The 21,862-nt window shown below is 57.2% G+C and overlaps 1 protein-coding gene across 3 annotated transcripts in view; it reads left to right on the forward strand.

Annotated features, from left to right (window-relative positions):
• The window catches only part of Cspg4 (chondroitin sulfate proteoglycan 4), a 57,240-nt gene that overhangs the window by 10,325 nt on the left and 25,053 nt on the right, over positions 1-21,862 (forward strand). For 2 of the 3 annotated variants that reach the window (XR_007343910.1, XM_048793488.1), the window contains exons 2-8: positions 9,390-9,553; positions 11,443-14,979; positions 16,060-16,542; positions 16,875-17,051; positions 18,511-18,709; positions 18,802-18,936; positions 19,061-19,227. Coding sequence is in view for 1 of the 3 variants with exons in the window: in XM_048793488.1 (XP_048649445.1) it covers positions 9,390-9,553; positions 11,443-14,979; positions 16,060-16,542; positions 16,875-17,051; positions 18,511-18,709; positions 18,802-18,936; positions 19,061-19,227 (4,862 nt within the window). In the remaining 2 variants the exon portion in view is untranslated. The remainder of the gene's footprint in view (positions 1-9,389; positions 9,554-11,442; positions 14,980-16,059; positions 16,543-16,874; positions 17,052-18,510; positions 18,710-18,801; positions 18,937-19,060; positions 19,228-21,862) is intronic. The other variant, XR_007343911.1, reaches the window with a different exon arrangement.

A 21,862-nucleotide genomic window follows, 5' to 3' on the forward strand; every position in this document is an offset into this window, starting at 1 on the left:
TCTGAGGTTGGAGGAGAAAAGGTGTGCGAGAGAGAGTGGGAGCCGTGAGCCTGGCCCCCAGGGCCGCGGGACTGACAGTGCCAGCTGGAGGGATCCTGCCCCGGTGGTGAGACCTCAGCATGGGGACCTCTGGAGGGCCACAGCCTCCTACTGGCAGTGCCTGGAGCTTGCTGCATGCCTGTCTGTGTGGGGAGCCCTGCCTGATGGAACCCCTCTAATGGGGCCAAATGCCACCTCCATTTGATCCCTTTAGTCCCCTAGATGCTAATGTTCCCTCTGCAGCCCGTATCCGTGGGTCTCATGATGTACAGGTAGCTTGTCAGGGGACATGGGCCCTGGGTCGTGTCCTTAGGAGCTTCTAGCCCGTGGGGGTACAGCGCAGTGGACGAGTGCGTGCTTGGGCCAGGGTTGGGGCTTAGTGGTAGAGCATTTGCCTGGCACATGAGAAATACTGGGGTCGATCCTCAGCACCACATAAAAATAAATAAAATAAAAGTACTGTGTCCACCTACAACTAAAGAAAAAAGGAAAAGTGTGCATGCTTAGTGTAATGTAAGCAAGGCCCTGGTTGGATTCCCAGCACCAGGCTGACCCCTCTTCCTTTCTACTCTCCTGTGATGAGGCAGACTCAAGCATCTGTGTCAAAAGGCTCAAAACACTTTTTGAAATTCTCAAGCAAATGTTGGTACTTAATTTCAGTCTTGATTAAAAAACAAAAAGATAACCTTTAAAATCAAACATATATGTGTGTTGTAAATTATTATTATTATTATTAAAGATCATTCTGAAAACTTCAGAGAAGATGAACAGTATTATGAAAATTAAACCCATAGCCTAAACAATGAAAGAAAAATACAGTTAAATACATACTGTCTTATCTTTCGGGCTCACAAAAATGCAGAAGTACTGGTTAATTAAATAACANCAAAAAAAAAAAAAAAAAAAAAAGCAGCAGCTTCCAGCCTGGCTAGGCTTGTGGCCATTTATATTAGAGGTGGCTCTGCTGTACTCACTGTGGTGACCACAGCTTTCTGCCAGCCACTGACCCTGGGATCCAGGCATATATCATTCTCTCCTCTTAGACCCCTTTCATGGATGGGAAAACTGAGGCCAGAGAAAGCATGGGGCACGTGTCTCTGAATGACATGGGGGAGGCCTCTGACCTGGCATCTGCTCTGGACAAGGGACTTTTTTCTGGGTCATTCTGCTCTTCTTCCCTGTGTGTCACATGGGGAACTAAGGATGAGATGGCCGTGGCTTTTCCAAGGCGCATGGCCACCGGGCTTCAGGTCCAAGCCACTGTCCAGATCCACGACCATTGTTTCCCGCCCCAGCTCACACACTCACACTCTCCAAGGTAGCCTGCCAGGCAGGGGAGCCCAGCCACGTCCCCACAGCCTTGTCCTTAGGACCTTCTTGCCCCGTGGCTGCTGAGCCAAGGAGAGACTGGGAGAAGAACAGTAGGTTCCCCACTCTGAATCCTGCCCAGGGGAGGCCCAGGGTAGAGTCCAGACCCCCTGCCCTCCTGACCCCTTCCTGACCTTCAAGCCCCCCAGTGGGCAGGGCTGGCCACCTCCCACCAGCCCCCAGGCAGGTCCCTTCCTCTTCTGGCAGTCCCAAAGCCAGACCTCACAACCCCTCCAGAAGAGGCTGGGCTGGCAGCCCAGCAGATGCTTTCCTGCCCCGCCCACCCCCACCCCTCCCTGACACAGGGAGCCTCAGGGGGGCAAGAAGGGAAAAAGTGTGTCTCCGCAGGCACAGGCTGAGGGCCAGCTCTCACACCCTCGTCCTCTGCAGCCAGGGCAGATGTTCCACTTCCGATCCACAGCCTGCTTCTTGGGCCTGGGATGTTGCACACACACCCTGCCGACACCCCCAGCACCCAGCCCCAGCCACACCCAGCTCCACCTCTGCTCCCTGTGAGGCCGAGCATGAGGGAGTGTCCTCTCTGAGCCTCAGCTTCCTCGCCTGTAGAATGGGAGCCGGAGGAGCTGGGTGAGTTGCTGGCCAGGTGAGTTCCTCCTCTTTCTCTTTCCAGCAAGAGGGGCCACTGAGATGAGAGCCCCACGTCCCCTAGGTCCTGGAAAGTCAGGGACTGGGGATGTGGAAAAGAGCCAGGAGATCCACCCATCTCCCCGAACAAGGAGGAAAATTATAAGGCAGGGAAAAGCCTCCTGGAATGGCTCCCCACCACAGCAGCCCCACCCTCTGGGCCCGGGCCTGGGGAGCAGTAGTGCTTCACAAAGACGCCATTGAAGCCCATCCTCTCCTCCCACCCCTCCAGCCTGGGCTGGACTCTGGGCTGCTGCTTCCCTCAGAACCTCTCATTTTCCCTCCCACTTCCTCTGTGCCCCACATGGCCCCAGGGTTGGGACACATGGCTGGGAGCCCAGAACACCAGTCTGCCCCTGTAGGCCTCCATGGACCAAGCTCAGCATCCACCACTCCACCCATCCCCTGCTGTCTGTCCGGGGGCACTCATCTTCCAGAGGAGGGCCCTAATTTGGAAATATTCCCTAATATATGCCCCTCTGCATGGGTGACTCATGGCACTTGGTTAGAGGACCTGTAGCTGAGGCCAGCGCCCAGGGGGCCAGGACTGAAGCAAGAGCCAGGGAAATCACTTTCCTGCCCTGGCCTCCTTTGAAAGGGACCGGAAAGGCAATGAAACAAGAAGGTCAAGTGCCTGGAGTGAGAGTCTCGTGACTCAAGAGTTCTGGGGTGGAGTGGGAGGGAGCCACCCTGACCCCAGCAGAGGTCTCCGCAGTGCCTATTTATGGAGGCCGTCCACCCTGAGCCCTGTGGAGCCTGGCATTCAGCTCTCCACCAGGATGAGGTCTTGTCACCTGAGAGGGATGGCTGCCATGTTAAGTTCCATATGATTTTGAACTAATCTCCCACTGTCTGGAGGCAAATCTTGAGCCAGCGGAGGAGCAGTGGCTGCTGGTTATAGAACCATCTGGAATCAGGGATTTAGAATGGCTGAAAACCCATGACTACCGTGTGGGCTGCAGGTGTGGGGTCTGCAGCTCCCAGACAGCAATCCCAGCCAGCAATGAGCCATCTAGCCTTGGCTCTGGGGACCCCACTGTCATGTCATCCCTGGACAGGCTATGTTGTCCCTTGGGTCTGACCTGAAGTCTGCCCCCTGTAAATCCCATGGCACCTTCAGAGTAGCAGAGTTGGGGGGAGGGTAATAACTCAAGTTTGGGACGGCCAAGCCTTGTGGGGGTGATAATGGAGGGTTTGCTGGGGAGGAGGTTCCGGAGAGGCTGGCACCTGAGCAGGTCCAAGAGGCAGTGTCTCCCTTGTGATGGGAGCCCAGACAGGAGGCAGACACAAGGCAGGGAAGGGGCCCTCCAGTCCTGTCCAGTGTCCAGAGTTCACGGTGGACCAGAGTGTGGACCCAGGGTTCCCATCCTTACCACCCACTCACCTCCTCATTGCCTGTGGCTGCTGACCCAGGCACACCCACACACCACCCACACGGCCATGCAGGCTCCGTGCCCTCCGCACATCCCTTTGCTGTCCTTCCTTGGAGATGGGAAAACCGGCCCAGAGCAGCAGCCCCACAGGCTCTGCCGGCAAATCAGAGACCTGTCCACCCCACCCCACCTCCTGTAAGTGTCCCTGGCCTCAGGGCCGAACACTGGTGTTAAGAAGAGCTGATCCCCTCACCCTGGGTGGTGTGGCGGCACATGCCTATAATCTCAGCCAGGAGGCTGAGGCAGGAGGATCCCAAGTAGTCTGGGCAACCCCTAACTCAAAATAAAAAAAGGGCTGGGATGAGCCCTTTGATGGGCCCAGGTGGTAGAGCACCCCTGGGTTTAATTCCTAGTACTGGGGAAAAAAAAAAAAAGGTGAGGGTGTCCCTTGAAGCTCCAAGGGAAGGAATCTGGCCCATGGTCTAGAGGGCTGGGTGACCTCAAAGAGGGCCTGGCTGCTGGAGCGGGGCACCAGGCCCTCTCCTGCTCTCACACAAGGCCAGCATTCAGCCTCCAGGTGGGCCACCCCCAACACACCCATCCTCGAGGGGAGACAGAGAGGACTTCATCCCTGCCTCGGCCCTCCCACGCACTGCACACCATGTCCCCCTCAGGCTACCTCAGACTCCAGCCTCACCCAGACCTGCCACCCCTGGTGCCAAACCCCAAGGGGCTATGGTGGAGAAGTCCAGCTCCACCCAGGCGGGACCTCTCCCTCCCCCGCTGGCCCCCTCCTCCCTCCTGTCCAGGGAGGCAGGGCCTCTGCCAACGTCCTGCCTTCTCTGTCCTCCACCTCCTGCCTCTGCCTTGGTCTGAATCCCTGGGTTTACTCTGTGGAGGAGGAGAGCATCTTCATTTCTTTTTTTTTTTTTTTTTTTTATCCTTTGATACTAGAAATTGTACCCAGGGGCAGTTATCCACTGAGCCAGTGTGTCCCAACCCTTTTCATTTTTTCTTTTGAGATTGGGAACACTGACTTGTTTAGGGCCTTGCTAAGTTGCTGAGGCTGGCTTTGAACTCACGATCCTCCCGCCTCAGCCTCTCTGGCTCCTGGGATTATAGGTGTGCGCCACCGCGCCGGGCTTCTTATTCTAAGTTTCAATCTCTCTCTCAGGCTCACTGTCTCCAGGTTGGCTCTCGCATCCCTGCCTTCTAGCATTTGTGAATGAATGAATGATGAATATGCCCCCCCTTCCCAGCCACCTCTCCCTTAGAGCAGCACTCAGTGCCCCCCAACACTCCCATGCCCGGGTCTCCAGTCCCACCCTCAGCTGGGCCCTGGGCATTTCTCACTGGCCATCCTGCCCAGTGGCTCTGGGCTCCCACTTACTCCCTTATAAAGTCAGGCAGCAGCAGACACCCAGGAATGCTGCCACCGCCCATGACGCAGGCCGGCTGTGGGGCCTGCCTGGCTGCCCCCAGGCAAACGGGAATGTGGCGGAGAGCAGGGCACAGAGGGATCCGCTGCCAGGGAGTGGGGTGCCCCTGGGGAGCCTGGGAAGCAGGCCTCGGGTGGCTAGGCCAGGAACTGCAGCTCTTTCTGCCTCCCTGTCAGGTGCTTCTCCCCTGGAGCCTCTGTGTGTCTGTCTGGAAAGTGCAGTCTATCTCAGGCTTGGGCTGCAGACAACTTTGATATTGGGGGACTCAACTCCCAGGAATTGGAGGTACAGGGCGGGGATGGCTGGAGGCCCCAGGCCTGATTCCCCAGACTGTCCTAGGGCAGGAGGAGCCAAAGACCAAGCTAGGGAAGGACCAGGGCAAAATAGAGGTCCAGGCTGGCATGCATGGCGGAGAGGACAAGACAGAGACAGGGACAGAGGCAGCTGGCGTGTCCCCAGACATCCTGAGAACTCTGCAGGCTCTGCAGCAGCCTCAGGTTAGGAAAGGCTGGGGCCTTGCCCTGCCAGGAGCCTAATGCACCGAGGTGCTCCCCACACAGGGACCCCTTATCCCAAGAACCTACTGACAGGCAGAAGGTCGGGCATATGATAAGAAGCAGGCCTCGTGCTTAGGGCTCCCCGGGGGCAGGGACCAGGTCCCCATTCACACACACCCCAGGGATGCCCCCAGGGAGCCAGGAGATGCCAACACAGCCCATGACCTGCCAGATGGTGGCTTGCTGGGGGACCCTGACTCAAGCTTCATCTGCCCATCTGAGAAGGGGATTGGCAGGAAAGGACACAGGGCTCTTTCTATGCCCTCAGGTCTCAAGAAGGACAGAGCCGCCCCACCCTGGGCCCAGGCAACAGCGCCCTGCACAGCAGAGCCCTGTTCTGGGAGGAAGGGTGGGCAGCTGAGGGCTTCTCCACCTTCGGCCGACCTCTCGGATGGGTGCCAGCGGGAGGGGCAGGAGCCCTCCAGGAACACACGGCTGCTTTCACACCACCAGGCCCAGCCAAGCAGCAGCGGGCAAGCACTAAGGGGCAGGACAGGCCTGGGCACAATCGCTGCTCTGTCCTGGCAGCTCCCGGCCCACACGCGCACACACACAAACACATAGCCTTATGCAAACTCAAAGCACACCCCGTCAGCCACCCACTTGCACACACTCGCGAGTACACATCTGCATAGCCCTGGATACTTCCCTATGCACCTTCCTCCAGACAGGGAGGCCCAGGCCCACGCTGTCCTCCTGCTCCTCTGCATGTCCCCCAGGCCCTCAGGGCATCCTGCTCCTTCTATGCTGAAGGCTTGGTACGACCCTGGCAGCCCATACTATTAACCCTCTGCACATCCATACTGGAGAGCAGACTCCTGGACCTGGAAGGGACCTCCAGGATCAGTCCCCAGAGTCAGAAGTGAGAAGGGGTGGGAAGGAGTGTCCATTTCACAGAATGGTACCACTGAGACCTGACCTGCCAGTGAATGGAATAGTCTACCCAACTGCTGCAAGTCTGGGCTGGTGTTTTGATAAATCTTTGGGGTCAAGAGAATGGAGGGCAGGTCTCAGCTGTGCGATGCCTCATCACCGCCCATCTCTCCCCACTACACTGCCCTAATCTGGTCACTACACCTGTCGTGGCTCATGCTGCTTTTTCCTTCTGCTTCTCTACCTTCTAGAGCCACTAGGGGATGAGGGGGCAGAAACATCCTCTGCCCCACTGAAGGAGGACCTGTGTATTCCCACTGGCCCCTCACATGGCCTCACTGCCCACCTCAGAGATGGTCTCTTCCCCTTCCTCTCTTCATCTGTGGCACCCTCACCTCCTCCAGGAAGTTTTCCGGAGTTGGCTCAGTTGGAGGCTTCTTTATCCTGCACCCCTCTACATTCAAAGCCCCCTTCAGCTGCTCCCCCACCTCCAGGACAGGGATTCCGGGTTCTTGCAACTGTAGCCCATCAGAGAGGGTAAGAGGGGCAGAAGAAGAACAGAAGTAGGGGGAGAGGCTCTGTCAGAGTTTCCAAAGCCCTGGCCAGCAAGGCCTCTGCCGGGACAAGGGGCTGCCTGGCCTGCGTACTCCAGAGCACAAGGCAGCCAGTGTGAGCCCCTCCTCGCCTGTACCCACAGGAAACAGCAGGGCCCAGCCCCTCAATAGGCCCATTCACACCCCAGCTCTCTGGAAAGTACCTCTGCTTCCTGCCGCCCTCCCACTCTGGCCAAACAGACTGCTGCTCTCTCCTGTGGGAGGGGGCTGGCCGCAGGTGGCTGAATGGTTAGGGCCAGCCATGTACTTCAGTTCCTGCCTGGCCCAGCGCCCTGGCTTCCACCACATCCCAACCAGTTTCCGTACACCTTCAGTGCAAGGGAGTGTGGGTGGGCTGGCTCCCACCAGGGGAGGGAGAGGCGCCCCCTTCCTTGTGGGAGACCAGCAGGTCAATGTTTCGCAACAGGATTTCTGGAGGGGAGGGGGAGTCTTGATTTGACATGTTTACTTCTTTCCATGATATAAATATTCTCACTGTGGGCAACATCACCTGGCTCACCGAATTCCTGAAACTTTAACACTTGGCTCTTGCCAGCTGCTGTGAGCCACCCCAGCCCATCTCCATGGTGGCTCCATCCTGTGGGGGCTGCATGCCCCATCCTCTGTGCCACGGCTGCCCTCAGTTTAGCATGCAGTGTTGTGCTCTTAAGAAGCAATGATCTGCCAGGCATGATGACACATTCCTGTAATCCCAGCAGCTTGGGAGGCTGAGGCAGGAGGATCATAAGTTCAAAGCCAGCCTCAGCAAGTTAGCAAGGCCCTATCTCAAAGTAAAACACAAAAAGGGCTGGGGATGTGGCTCAGTGGTTAAGCGCCCCTGGGCTCAATCCCTGTTACAAGAAGCAGAAGCAATGACCTTGCCTATAGGTGCCCCTATAGGCACTCACCACCTGCCAGTTTCCTGGTCTGTCCCTTACTGGCCTGAGGTGCTCTGGGCCTGCTGAGCCCACTGGGCTGCACCTGCCCAGATGCTTTAGCATTCTTCCTTGATCCTGTTAGCTCCCAGACAAGGTTCCAGTGTTACCAGCAGTGCTGGCAAGAGAAGGTGCTGGAGGGGATTCCAGCCCAGCCTAGGGAAGAGCGATATCTTTCTTGCACATCCCTCCCGGGGCACACAAGGCTCAGGCCCCTCCAGTGGCTGATGGCTACTTCCTCAGGCAGATGTCAGCTGGCTCAGGCTGGCTGGGGACCAGCACGTGTGTGGCTGGTGCCAGATTATCCCTATCAAGGCCATCAGCCTGTGCTTATTCACAGGGTTTCAGGGGAGCCCAAAAGAGCTGAGTCCTCCTTTCCCCCATTCCTGTCTGCCCCCCACACCCAGCCCCAGCCCTGGTCATCTGCAGGCGGAGTCAAGGTTACAGTTATTCTAAACACTGCAAAAGGAATGGACCAGAAATTGTGGTGGCAGGTTAGAGATCAAGGGAGGCTAATTTTAGGAAACTGCCTAAAGAAAACAGTAATTAATAAAAGAAAGTGTCCCAGTGTGGTACAAGAGGAACCCTACACAGTGACCAAACAGGCTCTGCTGTTTTGGGAGCCCTCTTTGGCCTGCTCAGCAGACCCTTTGGCCTCCCACACCGTGTCTTCAGCCTCAGGCCCCAGATTGTCCTGAGGAAGGAGGATCTCAGCTGTTGTCATCCCAAACTCCTTGGCCATGGTGGAAACATAGGGGTGGATCTGAGTGCTCACCAGGGACTGGTAACAGCTCTGCAGCAGGAAGCAATAGCAGTGGGGATGGAGGAAGTTTTGGCCAATTTTGGGTCTGACACTGCAAGTGGTTTCCATCTGGCCTCCGAGCCTTTGCTCCTTGGCAGACTCAGACCAACAAGCCGCTACCCCCACCCCAAAATGCAGCTGTAAGAATGGCCTAGGAGAAGAGCCGGGTGGGTGGGCTGTCTGTCTGAGAACCACCATCAGGCATCAGCATGGCCCCAGCCAACCATGAAGGTAGACGTGGTGTGGCAAGGATTTCCCAGGAACCCTTGCCGGTATGGTGCCCCTGGGGGCACCCAGGAGAAGGAATGTTAGCACGGATTAGCTTGGATTAGAAGTGATTCTTCTGACACTCCATTTCAAGGCTCTGTGACCACCAAACAAGGTTTTCAGGCCAGGGATGGTTTCCTATGGACCAGGGAGGTTCCACACTGAGGCAAGAGTCTCTGGGGCCCCAGAGAGGAGAACCAGAGCTGTTCGAGGCCTTCTGCCCTACAACCTCTAAGAAAGGGATCTAGATTACTGGAAACTTCTGGTCTGGCCTTCTTCATGTCCAAGGCCTGGACTGGACACAAGGTGAAACTGTGCCTTCTGCTGGGAGCAAGAGGATTCCGGGAGCTGGCCAATACTCTCAGGCTGGGCCACAGAGAACCAGGAGGGTACCTCAGCCCAGGACCCCCCTCCCTGCAGCCACCTGCCTATCTCTGCAGCACCTCTCCTCCTCCAGGCAAGGTGTGAGCCTTGACCACAGCTCCCTCTCTCACCCAGCCTCCTTCTTCGGTGAGAACCACCTGGAGGTGCCCGTGGCCACTGCCCTGACCAACATAGACCTACAGCTGCAATTCTCCACGTCTCAGCCTGAAGCCCTTCTTCTCCTGGCAGCAGGCCAGGCTGACCACCTCCTGCTGCAACTCTACTCCGGACGCCTACAGGTCAGTGACATTCCTCTGGGACCAGGGACAGGATTCCTTCTCTAGCTTAGAATGATGCCCAGCTGGTCACGTGGCCTTATGCAAGTACTTTCACCTTGGAGTCTCAAGTGCTGCACTGCAAATGGGTAGCAGCATCCCAGAAAATGTGACTCCCTCTTAAAAAGACTCTGCCCCCCAGCCACAGCCACTCTGCAGCAGTCCCCTGTGACCAGCCTGGCCCCTCACCATGTCCCTAGCTAGACTTCAGCTCTGAGCACCCTGAACCGGTTCCCATTCCCTGGCCATCGGCGACTTCTGGCTGCAGGCCTTTCCTCTACCGTGTGTTCACCCTTCCCTGGGCCTGCTGAGCCTGGTCTCCTTCCCATCTCAATGCAAACAGCCTGTTTTATTCAGCTTTTTTTTCTGCTGTGACTAAAAGACCTGACCAGAACAATTGTAGGGGAAGAAAAGTTGATTTGGGGGCTCACATTTTCAAAGGTCTTAGTTCACAGACGACACCTCCTTTCCTCGGGGCTCAAGGTGGGACAAAGCATCATGGTGGAAGAGCGTGGCGCTGTTCACATCATGATCAGAAGGCAGAAAGAGAGACTCCACTTGCCAGATACAAAATATATACCCCAAAGCCATGCCCCCAATGTACCACCTCCTCCAGCCACACCCCACCTGTCTCAAGCTACCACCCAGTTAATCCAATCATGGGATTAATTCACTAATTGGGTTAAGACTCTGACAACCCGATCATTTCTCCCGTGAATTGCACTGTCTCACACATGTGCTTTTGGGGGACACCTCACATAACACATCCCTTCGCCCAGAGAGTCCCCTGGTGCTTACCCTACCTAGGCCCCCTCTCCTGAGCTCCCACTGTCCACTGGGCATCCTCTGGCACTGCATTAGTTAGGCTGTGTGGCTACTGTTCATCCATGATGGTAATGGCCAGTATTGCCAGCTGAGCCTCCTCATTTTTCCCTTCATCCTTTAACACAAGCTTTATTACCAAGGAATCTTCTGGCTCTCCCTTGAGTCTTCCCTCTAATCATGAAGAGTGTGAGAACCCAGGGTCTTAGTCCACATCTGGCAGATCCATCTGCTCCACACCCCAATGGGAAGAGGACTGTGGCCTGATCAGTCTGCTGACGCCATTGCTTCTCACTGCCACAAGGTGTCACTGTGGAACCCTGGCCTGGTGCGGTCTGGTGCTGATGCAGTTCTGCCCTGCAGGAATGATGGTGGTGGCCACCCTGTAGAGGGTGCTCCATACTGGGACTCCCAAGGTCCCATGCTCTACCACCACCCATTCTACTGTCTGGTTGTGGAAGTATCAATACAGCCAGTTCTGGTGTTGATGTTATGGAAGACCCCCACATACACGGAGTCCCCGTCCCCCCAAGTCAGGGAGATTTTCTTTACTAAACTATCAAAACACTGATTGAGTCCCCATCCCTGAACAGTGAGCCCAGCCGCCTTTAGTCACCCCAATGGCCTTCAATGACTTTGCCTTCCTTATGGGGTCTTTCAGACAATTTCCAAGTGCTCATTTTTTTGGAGGTAGAATTTTCTAGAACCCATGGTGATTCTTCTGGCACCTCTCACCCAAGGAAAGAGGAAGAAGAATAAAGATATGAATCGAATCTTTGGGAGAACATCTTGCTCTGCAGCAGTCCCCTGTGAGCAGGATCAGATTCACATCAGGGTCCCTGAGTCTCTCCAGACCTGGCTGAGTTCCTTTTGCTGAGTTTTCTGGAGATGAGTAAAGAAATGGCAAGAAGGCAACAAGGGCCCTTGTCCTAGGACCCCTTTTTCAGGGAACCCCAAGTGTGAGGGACACACTATGCTTTTGTAGGGGAAGGGTGGATTCAGGGTGCCCTGATCTCCCTGTCTCCCTTCAGGTCAGACTCGTCCTGGGCCACGAGGAGCTGAGGCTGCAGACACCAGGGGAGATGCTGCTCAGCGACTCAGCCCCCCACACTGTGGTGCTCACCATTTCAGACAGCTGGGCCCTGCTCTCTGTCGATGGGCTTCTGAACACCTCCGCCCCAGTCCAGGGAGCCCCCCTGGAGGTCCCCTATGGGCTCTTTGTGGGGGGCTGTGGGAGCCTCAGCCTGCCTTACCTGAGAGGAACCAGCCGACCCCTGAGGGGCTGCCTCCATGCAGCCACCCTCAATGGCCGTAGCCTCCTCAGGCCACTGACCCCTGATGTTCCTGACGGCTGTGCTGAGGAGTTCTCTGCTGGCAATGATGTGGCCCTGGGCTTCTCTGGGCCCCACTCACTGGCTGCCTTCCCTGCCTGGAGCACTCAGGACGAAGGCACGCTGGAGTTTACGCTCACCACCCAGAGCCAGCAGGCACCCTTGGCCTTCCAGGCAGGGGGCCGGCAGGGGGACTTCATCTATGTAGACATATTCGAGGGCCACCTGCGGGCTGTGGTTGAGAAGGGCCAGGGCACCGTGCTGCTTCACAACAGCGTGCCTGTGGCCGACGGACAGCCCCATGAGGTCAGCATCCACATGGATGCTCACCGGCTGGAAATCTCTGTGGACCAGTACCCCACACGTACGTCCAACCGTGGGGTTCTCAGCTACCTGGAGCCACGTGGCAGTCTCCTCCTGGGGGGACTGGACACAGAGGCCTCCCGTCACCTCCAGGAACACCGCCTGAGCCTGGCCCCAGGGGCTGCCAACGCCTCCCTGCTGGGCTGCATGGAGGACCTCAGCGTCAATGGCCAGAGGCAGGGGCTGCGGGAAGCCCTGCTCACTCGCGGCATGACGGCCGGCTGCAGGCTGGAGGGAGACGAGTACGAGGAGGACGGCTACGGCCCCTACGAGGCTTTCTCCACCGTGGCACCTGAGGCTTGGCCAGCCATGGAGCTGCCTGAGCCATGCACCCCCGAACCCGGACTGCCTCCTGTCTTTGCCAACTTTACCCAACTGCTGACCATCAGCCCACTTGTGGTGGCCGAGGGTGGCACGGCCTGGCTTGAGTGGCGGCACGTGCAGCCCACACTGGACCTGACTGAAGCTGAGCTCCGTAAATCCCAGGTGCTGTTCAGTGTGAGCCGGGGGGCACGCCATGGCGAGCTGGAGCTGGACATCCCTGGTGCCCAGGCCCGGAAGATGTTCACTCTGCTGGACGTGGTGAACCGCAAGGCCCGCTTCGTCCACGACGGCTCTGAGGACACCTCCGACCAGCTGGTGCTGGAGGTGTCAGTGACAGCTCGGGCACCTGTGCCCTCTTGCTTACGGAGGGGTCAAACTTACCTCCTGCCCATCCAGATCAACCCTGTCAATGACCCACCCCGAATCATCTTCCCGCACGGGAATCTCATGGTGATCCTGGAACACACACAGAAGCCTCTGGGGCCCGAGATTTTCCAGGCTTATGACCCCGACTCTGCCTGCGAGGGCCTCACCTTCCAGCTCCTAGGTGCTTCCACCCGCCTCCCTGTGGAGCACCGAGACCAGCCTGGGGAGCCGGCCACGGAGTTCTCCTGCCCGGAGCTAGAGGCCGGTAGCATCGTGTACGTCCACCGCGATGGCCCTGCACAGGACCTGACGTTCCGTGTCAGTGATGGGCTGCAGGCTAGCCCCCCAGCCACACTGAAGGTAGTGGCTGTCCGGCCAGCCATCCGGATCCGTCACAGCACGGGGCTGCGCCTGGCCCAGGGCTCTGCCACCCCCATCTTGCCCACCAACCTCTCGGTGGAGACCAACGCTGTGGGGCAGGATGTGAGTGTGCTGTTCCGAGTCACGGGCACCCTGCAATTCGGGGAGCTGCAGAAGCAGGGGGCAGGGGGGGCGGAGGGCGCAGAGTGGTGGGCCACGCAGGCGTTCCACCAGCGCGACGTGGAGCAGGGCCGGGTGAGGTACCTGAGCACCGATCCCCAGCACCACTCTGAGGACACCGTGGAGAACCTGGCCCTGGAGGTGCAGGTGGGCCAGGAGACTCTGAGCAATCTGACCTTCCCAGTGAGCATCCAGAGAGCCACGGTGTGGATGGTGCGGCTAGAGCCGCTGCACACCCAGAACACCCAGCAGGAGGTCCTCACCACAGCCCACCTGGAGGCTGCCGTGGAGGAGGCAGGCCCGGGGCCCCGGTCCTTCCACTACGAGGTGACTCAGGCCCCCAGGAAAGGCAACCTTCAGCTACAGGGCAGGAGGCTGGCAGATGGCGAGAGTTTCAGCCAGGATGACCTGCAGGCTGGGCGGGTGACCTATGGGGCCACAGCACGGGCCTCAGAGGCAGTCGAGGACTCCTTCCGCTTCCGGGTCACGACCCCTCCACACTTCTCCCCGCTCTATACTTTCCCTATCCACATTGGTGGTGACCCAGATGCTCCGGTGCTCACCAACGTCCTCCTCTCGGTGCCCGAGGGTGGTGAGGGTGTCCTGTCTGCTGACCACCTCTTTGTCAAGAGTCTCAACAGTGCCAGCTACCTCTATGAGGTCATGGAGCGACCCCGCCATGGAAGGTTGGCTTGGCGGGGGCCACAGGAACAGGCCACCATGGTAACATCCTTCACCAACGAAGACCTGCTGCGTGGCCGGCTGGTCTACCAGCATGATGACTCCGAGACCACAGAAGATGATATCCCATTTGTGGCCACCCGCCAGGGCGAGGGCAGCGGTGACATGGCCTGGGAGGAGGTTCGGGGTGTCTTCCGAGTGGCCATCCAGCCTGTGAATGACCACGCCCCTGTGCAAACCATCAGCCGTGTCTTTCACGTGGCCCGAGGTGGACAGCGGCTTTTGACGACGGACGACGTGGCCTTCAGCGACGCCGACTCGGGCTTCACTGATGCTCAGCTGGTGCTGACCCGCAAGGACCTCCTCTTTGGCAGCATCGTGGCTGTGGATGAGCCAAGCCGGCCCATTTACCGCTTCACACAGGAGGACCTCAGGAAGAGGCAGGTCCTGTTTGTGCACTCAGGGGCTGACCACGGCTGGCTGCAGCTGCAGGTGTCCGATGGGCAGCACCAGGCCACCGCAATGCTTGAGGTGCAGGCCTCCGCACCCTACCTCCGTGTGGCCAATGGCTCCAGCCTCGTGGTCCCTCAAGGAGGCCAGGGCACCATCGATACCGCAGTGCTCCATCTGGACACCAACCTGGACATCCGCAGTGGGGATGAGGTCCATTATCACGTCACAGCTGGCCCTCGCTGGGGGCAGCTGCTCCGGGCTGGCCAGCCAACCACCAGCTTCTCCCATCAGGATTTGCTGGATGGGGCCATTCTCTACAGCCACAATGGCAGCCTCAGCCCCCGTGACACCCTATCCCTCTCTGTGGAAGCAGGGCCAGTGCACACAGATGCCACCCTACAGGTGACCATTGCTCTGGAGGGCCCAGTGGCCCCACTGCAACTGGTTCAGCACAAAAAGATCTACGTCTTCCAGGGGGAAGCAGCTGAGATCAGAAGGGACCAACTGGAGGTAAGGAGCTGGGTGGACCAGGCTGGGCCAGGTGGGGCCTCCATTGCGGCCTCCTGCCGAGCATGCTTGTGTGCTGGGGATGTGAGTGCTGGCTTCTGGGGTGAGTGTGCCCTTGCCTCGATGTGTACGTGTTGTGGCCCACAGGTTCTGGGGAACTTGTGGGACACACATCTGCCCATGAGTTGTATGTGCCTTCAGATATACACACGTGTGCGCCTGCTGTGGCTAGCCATGCAGACTCCTGGGCTATAGATAGACTCTCAGAATCTTTGAAGTGGAGCCCAAGAGTCTGCATTCTAGTAAGTTCCCAGGGAGGTTATCATGGGCACAGAGATTTGAGAGTTGCTGGACGTGGAAACAGGCTTCAGTGTCTCTCAAGTTCCTGCACTCTCAGTTCCTTTTCCAGGACTGTGACAATCGGTGAAGGGCTTCTCACCACCCAGGAACCTCGCAGCGCAACCACAGGCTGTCTGGCAGGCTCATTGACTTGCTGCGTGATCTCTCGGGCCAGGCCCTTGCCCTCTCTTGGCTGTATTCTCCTACACTGCCAGATTCTGAAGCCCTTCTGGTTCTGAGTGTCTGGAGTTTTGGAGAGACTGACTAAACACATCTGGCGTCAGGATGTCCCCCCACTAGAGAAGGCTGCATTTGAACCAGGCTTTGAAGAATACAGGGTGTCAATAGCAGGGGAAAGGGATGATATTCTAAGCAGAGGCACAGGATCAGAAATGTGCATTTGGTGGTAGTGTTTAGCCTTGTTTTTTGTGGCTCCATTTCTTCAGATGAGGGAGCACCCCACAGCTTTTGGGCAGGTCCCCCTCCAGACTCTCTGGGATCTGGAGTGTGGGAGCCTGAGCCTCTAGGAAGGACTGGGCGCCCTCTGGTGGCCAGAGATTGTAACAGCAGGGTGGGGGACAGAAGGCTCCAGGCAAACCAGGAATCACCTTAGCAGAGTCTGAGTACAACCCTGCGTGTGTGTGTGTGTGAGAGAGAGAGAGAAAGAGAATGTGTGTGTGTGTGAAAGAGAGAGACGGCCCCTCTGTGGCCTGCTGTGAGTCCCCACTGCCTTCTGTTGACCAGGCAGCCCAGGAGGCAGTACCACCAGCAGACATCGTGTTCTCAGTGAAGAGCCCCCCAAGTGCCGGCTACCTGGTGATGGTGTCACATGGTGCCTCAGTGGATGAGCCGCCCAGGTTGGACCCTGTGCACAGCTTCCCTCAGGAGGCCGTGGATGCGGGCCGCGTCCTGTACCTACACTCCCGCCCTGAGGCCTGGCGTGATACCTTCTCCCTGGACGTGACCTCTGGCCTGGGTGCTCCCCTCGAGGGCATCCTTATGGAGCTGGAGGTGCTGCCCACTGCCATCCCCCTGGAGGCGCAGAACTTCAGTGTCCCCGAGGGTGGTACCCGCACCCTGGCCCCTCCGCTGCTCCGTGTCACTGGGCCTTACTTCCCCACTCTGCCAAGCCTCAACCTGCAGGTGCTGGAGCGGCCCCAGCACGGGGCCCTGCAGAGGGAGGAGCAAGCTCAAGATGGGAACCTCAGCACCTTCTCCTGGAAAGAGGTACAGCTATCCGGGAGACCCAGGGGCTGTGCGGTTGCCCACCCCTGGGCACAGAGTGAGGAGCCCCAGAAATTCCCAGTCTAGGGGTAGGTACCGAGAAGAGATGGGGAGCCACAGACTTTAGGGACCACCTTGTTTTATATCTCACTTTCCCCTCAATCCCTCTGGGACGTAGAAATTATTCTTCCTGCCTTCCCCCTATGGAAGCTAAAGCTCTGAAGAGGCGGTCTCCTCCTACACCCAAAAGCAGGGCACGAGGGTGCTGGGCCTAAGACCCCCTGTAAGTCCCAGTCCTGCTGGGGCCTGACCGCCAGCCCTGCGCCTGCCTGTAGGTGGAGGAGCAGCTGATCCGCTATGTGCACGACGGGAGTGAGACGCTGACAGACAGCTTTGTCCTGGTGGCAAATGCTTCTGAGGTGGACCGCCAGAGTCATCCCGTGACCTTCGCCATCACCATCCTGCCAGTTAATGACCAGCCCCCTGTCCTCATCACAAACACAGGCCTGCAGGTGGGAGCATCCCTGGGACCACCCCCATCTCTGCTCCTATGAAGAGGCCAGGGTCCCCTACTTCCCTGCATATAGTACACCCCCTCCAAGTCTCAGTTTCCTCCTCTGCAAAGTGGCACATGCCTTAGTAGGTTGTTGGAAGACGAGATGGGATACCGTGCCGAGGATAGAACACAGGGGTGAGCTTTCGTTGTTGAATGCTTTCAAGTGCAGCCAGTAGCCTCGTGAATGGCTACACTGGCCCTGCTAGCTCCTGGACTCACTTGTAGCAGAAGGCTTTTCCTAAAACAAAACACCTGACAGAATTTCTTACAAGACCTTAAGGGTGGTCCTGAGGTGGGGAGAAGTTAAGCCTCCACCTCCATCCTCCACAAGCAGAGGCCATAGCTGGGCTCTCCCGACCCTTATGCCACTGCAGAGCAGTGGCACCCCCACTCTGCAGAGGTGAAGATTGAGGCCCGGACAGGATAGATGTTACTTGTGGAACAGAAAGGCTGCAGCTTGGCCCAGCCCACATGGCACAACACGGGATAGGCAGGGCTTTGATTGCCAGCTTCCGGGGTGAAGACAACCCCCGTCAGTAGGAGCTCTATAAGGTTCCAAGCAGGAGCAGTGGCTCATGCCTGTAATTCTGTTGACTCAGGAGACTGAGGTGCAAAGATAGAAAGTTCAAGGCCAGGCCGGGCACCTTAGCAAGGCCATATCTCAAAATAAATTTTAAACCATGTCCCCACCTTTTTTTTTTTTCTTTGTACCAGGGATTGAACCCAGGGGTACTTTACCACTGAGCCACATCTCCAGCCCTTTTTATTCTTTATTTTGAGAGTCTTGATAAGTTGTTGAGGTTAGCCTCCAGCTTGCAATCCTCCTGCTGCCTCAGCCTCCCCAGTCATTGGGATTACAGGCATGTGCCACCATGCCTGGCTCAAAATAAAAAAGGGTTACGGAGGTAGCTCAGTGGTAGCGCACTTGCCTCACATGTGCAAGGCCCTCGGTTCAACTCCAAGTACTAAATAATTTCCAGAAAAGGGCTAAGCTGGGCTGTCTCTGACATAGGGCACAGAGTCCTTTGTGGTTCAGGATATACCTTGGGGGGCAGCTGGGGGGCGGGGAAACCAGTATGACTCAGACTAAAGGCTGCCTGGGCAATCACCGGCCAGGAATGCTGTGTGGCAGTTTGGCCACCAGGTGGTGCCATCCACCCATGTTTGTGTCCCCAGCCCAGGGCTGGAGCCTCCTCTTCCTAGGGCTGTAGGAGGAAGGAGCCCAGGAATGCCAAAAGACCGTTGTTTCTGGGAATGGGGGTCCCTCTCAACACTGCCCATGAGTGATTGACCCAGAAGGACATGTAACCCGACCTAGGGGCAAGACCCCACCCCTCAGATGGTGGCCCCAGGGCAGGAGAACGGGGGTGGGTAAGCTTGGCAGGGATGGAACCTTCACAGGCCTGTGTCCCCAGATGTGGGAGGGGGCCACTGTGCCCATACCTACTGAGGCCCTTCGGAGCACAGACGGCGACTCGGGACCCGAGGACCTGGTCTACACCATTGAGCAGCCCAGCAACGGGCGTGTAGTGCTGCGCATGGCGCCAGGCACCGAGGTCCACCACTTCACACAAGCCCAGCTGGACAGTGGGCTCGTACTGTTCTCGCATAGAGGTGAGTGCTTGGGTTTCTGCAGCCAGTGGGGATGTCCTGAGGGTAGGGACCCGTCTTGGGCCAGTGGGATTCAGCTCCACCCCTGTCCTCAGGAGCCCTGGATGGAGGCTTCCGCTTTGACCTCTCTGATGGGGAGCACACTTCCTCCGGACACTTCTTCCGCGTGGCAGCCCAGAAGCAAGTGCTGCTGTCGCTGGAGGGCAGCCGGAGACTGACTGTCTGCCCAGGTGGGTCTGCTGAGTAGCTGGGGCAAAGCTAAGGACAGCCACCAGGACCATGTGGCCTCTGGCGGCTGCAGGGTTTGTCTTGGCTCCTGGGCAAAGGCTGATCAGCCCTTTTTGCCTCTCACAGAGTCTGTCCAGCCTCTCAGCAGCCAGAGCCTGAGAGCCAGCTCCAGCGCAGGCACGGACCCCCACCACCTGTTCTACCGAGTGCTGCGGGGGCCCCAGCTTGGCCGGCTATTCCACGTCCAGCAGGGCAGTGCTGGGGAGGCCCTGGTGAACTTCACTCAGGCTGAGGTAAGGGCCCAACTCTGCAGCCACTGCAGATCTCCATCCAAACTCAGGTGACCTGCAGGGCCTAAAGACTTCCACATGGGGCTGAGGTTGTAGCTCAGCAGTAGAGCACTCACTTAGCACATGCAAGGCGCTAGGTTCAATCATCAGCACCACATAAAAATAAATAAATAAAGGCATGTGTCCAACAACAACTAAAAAAATATTTAAAAAAAAAAAAAGACTTCCACATGAACACAGGTACCAGCTCCAGCATCATTAGCAGCAGACCACCCCCCTCCCTAGGGCCTGCACTCCAGGAACTGCCAGGCAGGTGGAGCAGGTGGGGTTTAGTGGTCCAAGGGAGCAGGACAAGGATACAGAAGGTCAGGGCTGCAGGGTCCCAAAGCAAGGATAAGGTCCTGGGGCCCAGTATCCGGGGAAGCTGCAACTAGATCCTAGAGGCTTGGAAAGATGCAGGGGAGAAGGCAGCAGAGGCAGCCCAGTAGCTGGTGAGGGGGCGGTGCTTGGTTCAGGGGATAGAGCTTGAGATGAAGTTAGGCTGAGGGCAGAGGAGTGAGCCTGGGGCTTGAGTCAGGTGCCCCCAAGGAGCAGAGCGGGCTGTGGGAACAGCTCGGTAGACAGGCAGCTGAGTAGGCCAGGCTGGGAGTGAAGTCACTGCCACCCATCAGAGCAGCTTCAGAGTATAGCTGTCCCTGGGCATACCAGGGCCACCAGTCAGAATTAGAACTCTCAGTCACAGGTAAAGGCAGGCTGTTAGGCTGCAGGGATTGCAGGGCTCTCTGCTAACTGCATCTGTGGGGCCAGCCGCCATCACTGCCTCTGTAGATAGAGGTGCTGTGAGTTTCCTGACAGCCTTGTCTTTCCCCAAAGGCAGAGAAGAACACGGGCTCTGCTGAGCTGCCAGTGCCCCTGATGCTCCTGCCCAGAGGCTGTGTTGGTGTCCAGGCCCAGCACAGGATCCCAGTTAGTCCTGAGTAGGGGCAGTCTTGGGGTGCTCAGGACTGGTACTGCTTCAAGGACCTCCCAGGGGTCCTGCCTTCCCTCTAAAACAGTAGACCCCCACCTCTAGGTCCCTTTCCAACTCCCTCTCCTTTCCTCCCAGAGACCTCCTAAGCCCTAATCATTCCTTCCCACCCCACCAGGGTGCCCAGTCTCTTCTGAGAAGCACCACATTAAGTGGAACTCAGCACGTGACAAGCCAGTCCCTGCCTCAGCAAGTAGCGCAGACAGGGAAGGGGATGGCTTTGACCAAGGTGGAGGGAGAGCTCTTAGGTCTATCGCATCAATGCTGTAAAGCTGGGTTTCCTGTTCTCCTGGAACCCCAGCTCCTACGAGGGCCCCTTGCCTGCCCCCTCCCACAGCAAAATACCCAGCAGGCCAGTGGCTACAGCAGCTGAGTACCCCAATTCTCTAGGAGCCGTGACATTGAATATTCAGGAAGGGAGAAGGCACAGGATGAGGCTGTATGTACCCCTCCCCAGCTCTACAGTCCCCACATTAACTTCCCTCATACCCCAGAAAAGTGAAGAGCTAGACTGAATGGCCACCAGGGGCCCAGGCTGGCAGTGTCACCCAGGGAGGCTGGGAAGAGGCTATGTGGCAGAGACACCCTCTTCCACTAGGGGTAGGGGGCAGGGCAGGACCAGACTGGCAGTGTTTTAATAGCACCGCTGTCCTACATTGCTCTGAGCTAGGCAGGGCAGGGATCAGGTGTCCCCACTTTGCAGATAAGGAAACTGAGGCTCATGGAGGTCAGGTGAGAGCATGTGGCTAGTAAGAGACAAAATCAGCACTGTCTTCTGACTGCTGATCTTCCTTTCACCAGAGGACAGTGCTTGTTTCCCGCAACCCAGGGATCCCTCCTCCCTGGCCTGGGTTTACCTGACTCCCCTCCAGACACCTCCTACTCACAGGAGTTCTGGAATACAGGCATCCAGCCTCCTACACCCACTGCTTGGGGGTCTCCATTCCCTGGCAGCCTGTTCATCAGCCTGGGAGTCTTTCATTCTTTGCAATCTACATCTGAGCCACAGATGTGTTTTATTTGGGCACACTTTGAATTTATATTTTTAAGTTAACCATCAGCATATAAATCATGGTGTTCCCAAAACCCTGATTATCCATTTCTTAAAAGGCCTGTGTTCTCTCTTGTAGCAAACTCCTGAGGATCAGCGCCTCCCTTAGCACAAGATCTCCTCCCCATTTAGACCAGTTTGTTCCCAGCCCACCCCAGTCCCCGCTGTGCCTGGAGTCTCTGCACACTAAGTTTCTATTCAGAGCTGGTGCCGTGGCACATGCCTGTAATCGCAGTGATTGTTGGAGGGAGTTGAAGTCACAGAAGCAACAGGGTTATTATGGGGCCTTTGTGTTCAAATGGTGAGCCATTATAGAATTTGAGCAAAAGAGTGACCTAATAAGCTGGGGACAATGGTATATGCTGTAGTCCCAGCTGCTCAGGAGGCTGAGGCAGGAGAATCACTTGAGCCCAAGAGTTGGAGACCAGCCTGGGCAACATAGCAAGAACTTGACTCAGAAGAGAAAAAAAAAAAAGATCTTAACCTTGACTTTTTTAGTCTCACTTTGTTTCCATATAAAGAACAAACTGTAGAGGGCACGGGCCAGCAACCAAGCCTGG

This window comes from Marmota marmota, unplaced genomic scaffold (genome assembly GCF_001458135.2).
Source record: "Marmota marmota marmota unplaced genomic scaffold, marMar, whole genome shotgun sequence".
Classification (NCBI taxonomy): domain Eukaryota; kingdom Metazoa; phylum Chordata; class Mammalia; order Rodentia; family Sciuridae; genus Marmota; species Marmota marmota.